Source organism: Mycteria americana, chromosome 3, assembly GCF_035582795.1.
Source record: "Mycteria americana isolate JAX WOST 10 ecotype Jacksonville Zoo and Gardens chromosome 3, USCA_MyAme_1.0, whole genome shotgun sequence".
Classification (NCBI taxonomy): domain Eukaryota; kingdom Metazoa; phylum Chordata; class Aves; order Ciconiiformes; family Ciconiidae; genus Mycteria; species Mycteria americana.
In genome coordinates this window covers 23,704,542-23,715,695 of record NC_134367.1, presented here as the reverse complement: position 1 = coordinate 23,715,695, position 11,154 = coordinate 23,704,542, and the positions used below count along the sequence as shown (strand labels likewise).

Below are 11,154 nucleotides of genomic sequence, written 5' to 3'. Positions count from 1 at the left end.
GTTATTTAGCAATGAGACAAGTTTTTTAAAAAAAAAATTTAAGGTGGCTCATACTAAACCATGAAGTGTTATGTGGTACCAAATGAAGTGCTTCACAGTTAGAGCCTAATGCAAAAATAGACCACACACTTCAAATGCACAAGACAGAAAGGTCATTTCCAAGTGATGCTTTTTAACCGTTTTTAATACGTACGCACATATAGCGCAGCTTCTAGTGTTTTAGTCATGTAACTAAACATGCGCATATTAATAATATCTTAAATGTTGAAGGTTTACAAGGTTTTATAGCTATTTCCATGGATATGACATTACCTTTGTCAAGTTTAACAGAATATTTCAAAATAAATAAGTCATCTTTTTATTGCATGCACTGCAAAAACTGTTTAAGCTACAAATAGCAGTAAAAAATAATAGGCATTATTTTCATCAGTAAATGAAACAGTAGGCAATTATTCAATAAAATACTTTTATTTAGGTACATTGTGTAAAGATGCATTCAACAAACATTATATTGTTCAAGAGCAGACTTGAATTTGCTTAATACTTGTAAATTCATTTTAAGTGGGAATCTCCCTGAGGTTAAGAAAGGTGTCTCATGACATCAATATTTAATCAGTGTTCAGGAAAAAGCAAAAAAACCTGAAAGATTTGGACGTGGCTATTTAGTGGAAGAAGGGCCCAATAGTACATGCTGAAAACTGTTAGACAAAGACATCACTGTGGTAATGTGACTGCTGCAAGATCATGACCAGTACTGCAAGTAAGAGTAAATATTATAGACAAATTGGTGGGCACGAGGGTAAACGATGACAGGTTAACAAACAAAAAAACCCCAAACCACACCAAACGCTCCCACCCCTATCATAGTTTGTTGTTTGGGAGTTCCCCCCCCCCCCCCCTTCTTTTTTTTTTAAAAAAAAAGCTTCAGCCAGTAAGGTGACACAAACAGCACTCCTAGAATAACCTTGTCCAACAAGAAAGCAGGATGAAGTCTCTAATAGTCACCTAGGCAAACAAAAAATTCACCCCAAACCATATTATGTAAGAGTTTTCCAAATCATGGCAGAAGCACACCCTGTGACCTGGTCCAGCCACTACTGAAGCTGACTGAATTTTTCTACATCGGACTGTGGATGAGGCCTTATAAGAGAGGCCCAACAGGACCAGGATTAGTTTCACATTAACAAGATTTAGAAACAAACTATGGCTAGTCTACCTTTGGGTTGAAAAGCAGCGCTTAGTTGTAAGAGTAATTAGACACCAAAACCCTCGGTTAGAGAACTTTTTCAGTCTTGTTTCAGAGCAATGAGACACTGATCCACAATCATAAACCAGAGAATCCTCTTGAAGGGAGCAGCCAAAAGGCAGTGAAGAAACCATTTGAGTATTAAAAAAAAAGAGGCTCTGTGAAACAGAACTGGTAACTGCAACTCTAGGCCATCAAGATGAAGAAGAAAAGTTGTCTGTATTTTTATGTCCTGTTATATTTCTAGCTGGACTGTAAAATCCCCTCACCCCTCAAACCAACAGAAATAAAATGAGTGTTGTTATTTACTTTATTGCATAGCTCTCTTGTTCTAGCAGCGCTTAGGTTAACATGCGCTCTTAGGTATTAAGACATGCAAAAGGTTTTCAAGATATGTCATAACAGTCTTTGCATGAAAAAACTCACACTACGATGCATACTAAAAAGATTGCCTTATTATGATAAAAAATACTTTTAATGAAAGATTTAAAATCCACTCAATAACATTACACAAATTAGTAATACAAAATATTAAGCTTTACAGGTCTGGTGCCACTGACGTAACTATCCACCTGTCTGCTTAGACCACAGCTAATCTCTTTTTTCAGCCCCAAATTCACTGCTACTCCCAACCCTCCATATTTTTTTATTTTAGCACACTGGAACTTCACTTCCTTTAGGCATCCACTATAAGAATTACACACTTGGCACCAACTTACTTGTCTTCTGATGCTTTCATTTTCTGTTAGGATTCTTCAGAATTCTGTAGCTGGGATTTTTATAATTATTACCTTGCTTTATTGAATCCAAACCTTTAAGTTTTAAGCTGCATAGAGCACACCATCATTTTGATATCTGGTGACTTATCCTCCACCTTCCCCCCTGAACTCCTGCAAGTGAGGTCTGGATTCTGCAAGATGTGCATTTGGATCACATATTTGGGTTCTGTTTCTGAGGAATTCATCCCTCTGCTTTCTTCTAAAGTACTTTTAGTATTACTGTCTCTCACACAACCCCTCAGGAGAGGTGTGCAATTTCCAGCTTTAGAGAACTCTTTTTTCTATAGGATGGCGTCCAGACAGGCCATGCTGCCAAAACACTGCAACCTCATTCTGGCCTGCTTAGAAATCAGAAGGTAGCACAAAATTTAGATTTTTCTCTGCTGAATATCAGCAGGACAGTAGATAGGGTTGCTGTGTAAAATTACTATACCCCTCTCAGCCTAGTTTTGAACGGGCAATTTCAGATATTCACCACTTCATCCTATCAACAAGATCTGGCTATACATTTGTGACCTAACAGTAAAAGGTTTCCTCTCCCTTATAGAGTAGCTCTTCCATGTCAGTGAGCTGAATTAGGGAATTAGGGAACACAGTGACCTGACCACTAGCTTCCTCCCTTCACTCAGAACAAAATCAAAGATGTTCCCACCAAAAATTAATAAATTGTTTTGGGGTTGTTTACACCAAACAGTGCTTCCCTTACACACTTAAAACAGTGTGCTCCACCACAGATTAGTACACAAAGCCTGTAACACATGCTTTGACCTAAAATTCTTCACAGCTTGAGCCTGCCCAGTCTTATTTGGAAAATAAATCTGAGTAGCAGTCATGTCACATGTAGCAGTCATGACAAAGTTTCAGATGACGGGCTTTTTATCTCACTAGTTCAGTGCACCAAAACTAATTACTATATTTGTCATTCTCCTGCCACTAGACGTCACTCTCTTCTATCGTGATCTTTATACCTTCATCTGCTGTCCAACACTTCACCCAGGAACCATCAGACCAATACTATTAGTGGGAGAACATCCACCACAATTTGCCAAGTCCCTATCTAAAAAGCAACTCTACTCCTTAGGTCAAGGAAAGATTTAGTGATGTGGCAGATAAAGCACAAGGGATTGTCAGCATCACTTTGCATGTTCTTTGACGTAAAATAAAAATATTAAAAGAACAACTGAGCTCCTAAAGGAGGTGATACGGGCTTTCCTCCACAGAGGAGTCACCTCAGATTCTAAAACCCTCTATAACACTTATAACAAGTGTTATAAACCCTCTATAACAAGAGAATTTCCAAAAAGAAGAGGAACTATAACAGGAGCACTAGTGGAACTAATTGCATGACCACTCATGTGAGATCTACAAAGAAAATAATTTTACCAATCAACCAGCAATCTTTTCAAGGATGAAACAGTCAAGCGTTCTATTGTTGCCTCTTGCACTTCACTGATTTCAGGTCCAGAATGGACCACTATGATTAGCTAGCTAGACCACCAGTTTAATGAATGCCTGCATCCCCACATGCATGTTTGTAGTGGATATGAACTCCTCCCATACTGAGGGCAACCTGGAAACTACAACTCACTTTGACAGTGAACACTCAAACAATTATCTTCCTCTTCCTCAAGTGCACTTAAAAGAAAAAACAAACAAAAACCAAAAAACCCACAAAAAAAAAAAAACAACCCAAACCCAGCCATGACTGCATTCTACCACTGACCAATTCAGCCACTTGGAATGATTTAATGGCACACAGGAACTAGGTACCCATGCATACTTAACTTGGGTCATAATTGATCTTAGTAAACAACATAATTTCCAGTATCAGTATTTCCAACATATGTGAAATAGGATTCAAGCTAAACTTGATTCAAGCTGAGCTTAATAGACAAATTAACTGTAAAGCCACTTTGAAGCATTAGGACAAAGGATATCATTAGAGAGTATGTCACTACTAAATCATGAAATACTGTCCAACCTGACAAAATTATTGGCGTAATTCATAACTAAGAGGTTGAAGATCTTATGTGTATTCACATACGAAACACAAACAATGCTTTTAAATACTTCTGATGGATACAGAATACTACCAGCAAGGAATCACTGTGTTAATGAGCTTCTTGCAAAAGCTTCTAGTTCATGGGCAAAGAATTACTTTGCATTGTATTCTTCTGCTACCCTAGTAGGAAACAGCTGTTTTAGTGTTATATCCTCTTCTTTCGATGTGTTTCACCATTTAATTTTCCATTTTCCATTGCTTTATTTTCAAAGTTCCAATCAGTTGGGTTGAGGAGTTGCTGAGTTTTTTTGTATGTCCAGTATGGGTTAAGTATTAGGGTAACAGCAAATAATCCTGAGAATAAAACAATAAAATGAAGAAGTCCCAGATTTGCCATCACAGAATTCCAATTGAAAATACACACCCACCACATGTGGTAAGTAAGAATCATGCGGCAGTGAAACAGGTGGATCATCACCCACTGGTTTGCCTTCCAGAAAAAGGTATTAGCACAGCCAGCCTAGAAAAACAAGAACAGAAAGTATGCAGAAGTGAGACTGTGACTTCAAGATAAGGAACTGAGGAATCTGTAGAACTAATGCAAATATCCAGCCTTCACGTACACACGCTCTCAGGCTTTTTTTTTCATGTAGAGCTATGATAGTCCACATGCATACGGCATCCCAAACTCAGAATGAATCTATACCATCTCACTGTCCACGAGCATACAGCATCACACAGAAGCCTATATGGAAGACTACAGAAATATCACCACAACAAAAGCAGGTATCACAATAACATGGATGTCAATTAGCTGAACGCAGTTTTGCTGAAAAGTTGTCTAGACAAACCACACAGATTACTTATGGACAAGCGAGATGCATGAAAACTGTTACAAACATAATTTGAAAATTATCATGTTCTTACCTTTAGAAGCATCCAGGAAATGCACGTTGAGGGAGTGCTCATCTCCAGCAACATTCCCATCAAAGGCAGATAATGTCCGGATTTCACATTAATTACTAGACCAGCCAAGCCACCAAAAGCAAGCAAGTGATGAACTACCAAGAACACATCAAATGTTCTAAAAATAATGTTGGACATGTGAACAGCTACATTTTCAAGCAAGAAAAATCCAGCAGCTATTAAACAGTTAAACCAACTCCACTTTTGCTGTGAATACACTTTGTCAGCATGAAAAACAGGATCTATGAGCAAAGCCCATAACCCAGCAACACAACTCTGAAGTCCAAACACACCACGTGTGACTGCCATATTCCAAAACACCTTTTCCTTTGCATACAAGGCACGATAAGTAGTACTTATCCATGAAGACAACCAGTGAGACAGAAGAAATACTCCCAAATAGATTAAAAAGCCAGCAGCTAAAAACGTCAGACGAACTTCCCATAAGAGATAGTCCCAGTCAAAAATGGTCCCAAACACCGGATCATCGTTTGTAGGATTCATTTCTTCTTTTTTACAGAGCAAAGCCTTGCAAAGGGCTTGACACTTCTCACCCGCACTATGGTCTCCTTTATGCCTATTCAGCCTCTGCTATTATGCAAACCAGAAACCGTGAACTCTTCCATCTGGAACAAGGAGAAAAAAATTAAATGAATTTTTAAGTCATCAACATACATAGCTTCTAAACCATAGAGAACTCATTTCCACTGCAGTTACGACTTTGGTCCTGTTGCCATTAGGCACAGTCATCCCCAAGACAGGTAGACAGACAGACAAAAACACTTAAGCAATAAGTTTAAGATTAACAATTAGCCTACAAAATCTGTACTAGTACAAAGTAATGCACTGAAACAAAAGCTGAAAAGGGAAAAGTAGGAAGGCAAGAAAGAGAAAGAGACAATACAAGAAGCAAACCCTGTTTTCTTACTTATGAAACTTGTATTTCAACAGCAGTGTGCAGTTGTTCTCCTACTCCATTATTCTCCTACTCCCCTGCTTTTCCACCACTTCCTATGGCTTTGGGTGCAATTCAGAATCTCAATTACAGATCCAGGCTATAAAACTATAAAAAGTTAATCCAGTAAGCGGGACACAGAAAAGGGCTTTCACAATCATATCTCAAAACAAGACTTTGCAATCAGTTTCTGAATATTAAACCACTTTCCAACAGAAAACATATTCCAAAAATGCAAGAAGAGTATGGAATGCAGACAAGCAACATTAATAGATATTATTAACAACATTAGCATAATTAACTGAACAGCCCAGCAGTAAGTGCCTCAAATTAACTGAAACTTCCCAAACACACTATAGTTCAAAAACAAAGATTTGTGGGGAGGGAAAAGCCAGATAATACTGAAATATTTGAATGCCAGCTCATTTTATGAAGGATTTAGGCGATATCAGCATGACCACTAGACCCACCGCAGCCTGTAAATGCTCAGAACCACAATGCGTTTGGGAGTTTGGTGGGACCTAGATGAAAAAGCCACAAGGACCACCGAGCACTGAGCCCCTGGTGAGATGCTCCCGCCTTGCTTCACCATGCAGCAAACGCCACCGCGACAGCCCAGACCCTGCAGGGACCTGCTCACCCCGGCCTTTGCTCGCAGATGCCCCCCTCCAAGGAGGGGGGGACTGCCAGCCCCGATCCGAGGGCCCTTCGCCCGCCCCACACCTAACAAAACGGACTCGAAGGTGGAGTCCCAGCAGCCCCCCTCCCATCTCCCAGGGAAAAACCGGAGTAAAACACACTAATCCGATGGCACGAAGAGGCCCTGAACAGCGCGACCCACTGCGGCAAACCCTGGCCCCAGAGGCCGCGACAGCTCCCCTGCCCCCACACAAACAGCGGCAGCCACACCCCCCCGCCCCGTCCGTCCCCTCCCGCCCCGTCCCCGCGGCCGCCGAGCCCCTCACGCAGAGCTGGGGAGCCGGCCCCGGCGCACAGACCGCGCTCACACCCGCCGCTCCTCACCCGCAGCGCTGCCCGCGATGGCGGGCCGGCCCTTCCCGGCTCCGGGACTGCCCCGGGCGGCAGGCCGCCCTCACCGGCCTCCTGGGAGCGCCCAGTCCGACCCGACCCGGAAGGCCCGACCCGCCGCGGTTCCCACAACAACCGCCCTCAGCTGGGCAGCCTCCGTACGGCCCTTGCGCATGCGCCATGCGCCGCCACCGCCCTCTGCGCGCTGGCCCAGCGGCACGAACCACCGGGCGCCTCGGGGGGGAGCGCGGCTATACCACTTGGGCGGGGGGAGGGCGCGGAGGCAGGCGCTGCGGAGCTCGGTGCGCCAGGGCGGGAGGCAGCGGCGGGGCGGCAGGCAGGGGGCCCGGTCCGTCGGCATCGCGGCGCCCCTCCGGAGGGGACCCTTGTTTAGAGGGTGTTTTTCTTCACCTAACAGCAGGCTCATCACCGCCACTGAAAAGTTAATATTTAAGAGATGCCTGTTCAACAATTGAAAAAAATAAGTAGCAGTGATGCCATAGGCAGTACTTATATATACCTGTAATTATCCAATTTCATTAAAGACAGCAAATTATTAAATGGATGTCACGGAGTTCTGCTACATGATTCTCTCCATACCTGTGAAAATTGATGCTGGCATCCCAGTGACTCAGCCCGGCTGGATCTCAGGAGCGTTACCAGGGGAGGCCTACTGAAACCACGCTGGGCTGTGCTTCAGCCCTGCACCCGGGGTTTAGTTTGGCTTCGACACGCGTGACTGGCAGTGACTGCAAGTTCCACCAGGGAAAAGCTCAGTCCCATAACAGACCAGGTGATTCCACCAAAAAGTGACCAAAAAATAAAAGAAAATCAAGCCACAACTTCTTGTACACGAAGGATTGGCCTAGAACAGCCAAAATCCTAAGATGGGCCTACTTGTGGTGAGAGACCTGAGCTGGGAAATCAGTCCTGGAAGTCCGACGGGTGCTCAGTTTCCAGCAGGGAGAGGGAAGTGCCGCCATTCTCTGTGGAAAACTGGGTCCTGCCACAGTAGCAGGATAACTGGGCAGGAGGAGTTTTGTGCGTTCGCTTTTAATTGCTAATGTGATAACCCTGTCCCTGACGGACCCCCCTCCCCCAAGCTCTGTGAAAAGCAAGATCTGTTCATATGCCACCTCGTTAGATGGTGCCCTCGTTCAGATACGGGCAGCAAGCCTCAGCTGTTTATGGGAAACGTCGGGGAACAAAATCTACTGCTTGTATCTCCTTTTAACATGCTGGGTGTGAGGCATTACACCTTCCCTCTGAGGTCCTCTACAGACAGCCCCAAGGGACACCAGAGTTTGGCTGAAGCCTTGCCCACACACCCAGGCACTACCTGTGTGCCACTGAGGTGAGTCACTGGCCAGAGCAGAGCTGCCACTTCACTGCCAGTAACCTCCTCTCTGCCTGGGAGGCCCAGGCTCAGCAGTAAATGCAGGGCAAGAAATTTCAGCCAAAATACTTATTTCATGCAAAGAGCACACTCATGATCAAGTGACAGAGATCCTAATGACATGGGCTAGCAAGTTGGTCTTGTAGACAGGACGATTCATCTTTGCACAAAAGCGTAAGTTGTTTGCAAAGCTTTGCGATACGGTCAGAGCTGTTTACTAACTCTGAAGGGGAAAAAGGGCTATACGGCCTGAGAGATGCCAAGTAGAAGAATAGGAGGAGCTATGACTTGGGAAGTGCTTCCTAGCTCGTAGTGGATATTCATTTAATAACCTCTGTTCCCTAACAGATGCCGGACCTGTCCTGGGTAACATGAAAAGGATGAGAAAGCTGAACAAGCAAAAGCTGGCTGAGCTATTGTTGGAAGAAATTGCTGTCCCAGGTAACATGATGGGGTGATGCACCAAGGGCATGTGTTTAACTTCCCTTAATTTTATTTTTCCCATAGATGTCTTTAAAGAATTCCTTGAAATTGTAATACCTTGAGGCAGGAAATTTTTTACTTACATATAAGAAACTGTGATCGTACTGTAAAAACAAGATCACAGATAGGCTGTTGTCTTTCTTGGGGATTTTCCTTCTCTTCGCTGCCTTTCTTGCCTTCTCAGGCAAAATCTCATTTTTTAATTACTACCAGCCATAGCCATGATGTAATAGTTTAGTGTTACTTTCTGTAGTATCTACTGATACTACAACCATACTTAGTCACAACTTTTTAATAGGTGCCTCATTATGGTAATTATGATCACTTTAAGTATTTCAAAATAGTTCTTCCTGCAGTGAGGCTCATCTTCCATATTATGTTATATTCAGTTCTCCCTTTTACAGCCTTTCTGCCTGGATGCTACAGCATGCCCTGTCCACAGCTAGATTTCCTGACTCTCTGCACTGTCTCAATTTTGGAAGACTTTCTCGGCATCTTCAGAATGCCACAGCTGGAAGAGCAAAGAGCACCTCCAGGCAGGGAGCCCTGCCTGCAGTCCGGATGATCCATCCCTTGCAGCTAAGAGCCTCTTTTTACTGGTTTGGTAGTGCTTGCCTGCAGTCAAAAACTGAACATGATTTTTTTGCACTTTACAGTATCTGTGTTTTGTTGCCTCAATGGCTACATCTGTACAGCCCCCCATGTGGGGGCTGCCTTTTACTTTGAAAGCGGGTAGCTACATCCCAGCTGCCCACTGAATATGATTTTGGCACACACTATCTCCCAAAACATGTATAGAAATGTTGGCTTCAGAAGGTCATTTTGACCAAATTCCTGCTTCAAATGGGACCCAGGAACCATCTAGAAAAGTGCTAATTGGCACAGGCAGGCCAAACTTCTTCCAGGTAGCATACTAATAATTAAATATTGCATGCAGTAATGAATCAGTAGCTCCTCTGTTGTATTTACTAATATACAGATAGCTGATAGTTAAAAATGTCTCCAGTTTTATCACTTTTTTTTTCTTCATCCCCCAAATCGGAGTGCCGCGATCCCAAGTCCTTCTCCTGCCCCCTGTACTTTCAGAGGCAGACTAGTACCCTCTCAGTGGTGTGAGAGCACCTTAAAGGCAGAGGCTTAGGAGATGTGTATGGAGGACACAAGGCCAACCAGTGAGACATTCAGTGAGAGGGAAGCCTACCATTTGTGCAGAGGTTGCAGGATGACTATTATAGGACATGTATGAGTGCTTGTGTGTATGTGTGGTGGGAATACAGAATATAGCCAACTGGTGCTTCTGTTGCCATTGGCAATGACTTGAGAAATGTGTTTTAGGGGTGGGTCGAGAGAGGACTTTCAATCCCATTATCAAATTAATCCATCCTTTGCAGACAACTGTTTATCCTGTAAAGATCTGCCTTGGACATGTAGGGGCAGAAGAGTACAGAATAAGCCACCCTGAATTCTGCCTTTTGCTGTGGCAACAGAGGGGAGTTTTCTGTCTGCAGGAGACATGGAGTGATGGCAAAGTGGCCAGAAATTATCTGTGGCAGCAGCAGAGGGATGGAGATTGGAAGGACTCCTGCCTGATGAGGCTGTTCTCTGATCATTTTATAGCTTTTGCTCATCCTTTGAGTAGCATATGAAGGAACTGAAGTTACTGCCTTACGTTATCTTCATTCATTTTTTAATTCCAGAGTACCAAAAACTTGTAGTCAGTGGTGTGTTGAACCACTGTGTGTTGAACGAAGTCCTATGAGTATAAATAAAACCTCAGCTGGTAGTCTTCCCAAGAGAGTATGCAAAGTTTACTGCTACTTTAAAAGTCAAGACCTCGTTGACGTCTCAAAAGGATTTAGCCCTCTTTTCCCAAAGTTTTAGAAAAGCTTGCACATTTACAGACACAGATCCATGCATATACACACAACTTGTGCTGACCTGTCACGTAATCATATATTTTTAGTGACATGCTTCTTGAATTCTTTCTTTAAACTGAAATCTTCTCCTTTACCACCTACTAATCTGCAGTCTGCGTTCAAATCTATGAGAGCTTTACTACTAATTGTGGGAGCTTTGCTTCAAGTCTGTGGGAGGTTTACTACGTGCCCGCCTCAAGGAACTCTGTGGCAATACCAAATGTATAATCTCGTTAATGTTTTACACATACTTTCAAAGGTCTCCTGAGGCTCGTCCAACAAGTACTTATGCAGTATTCCTACATGCAAACTACAGTTATTCCAAGGAGCACTTTGAACGTGCTTGTTTAAGGCATTTTTCCTCTCAGCTAATAGGAAGCAT

At 43.1% G+C, this 11,154-nt stretch overlaps 1 protein-coding gene across 1 annotated transcript; it reads right to left on the bottom strand.

Annotated features, from left to right (window-relative positions):
- Positions 1-896: 896 nt before the first annotated feature.
- Positions 897-7,131, bottom strand: CLN8 (CLN8 transmembrane ER and ERGIC protein). Its single transcript, XM_075498035.1, has 4 exons — positions 6,958-7,131; positions 4,955-5,610; positions 3,312-4,547; positions 897-3,280 (listed from the first exon to the last, which is right to left on the bottom strand). The coding sequence occupies exons 2-3, from the start codon at positions 5,495-5,497 to the stop codon at positions 4,233-4,235; spliced, it is 858 nt and encodes a 285-aa protein (XP_075354150.1). The 5' UTR covers positions 5,498-5,610; positions 6,958-7,131; the 3' UTR covers positions 897-3,280; positions 3,312-4,232.
- Positions 7,132-11,154: the final 4,023 nt, after the last annotated feature.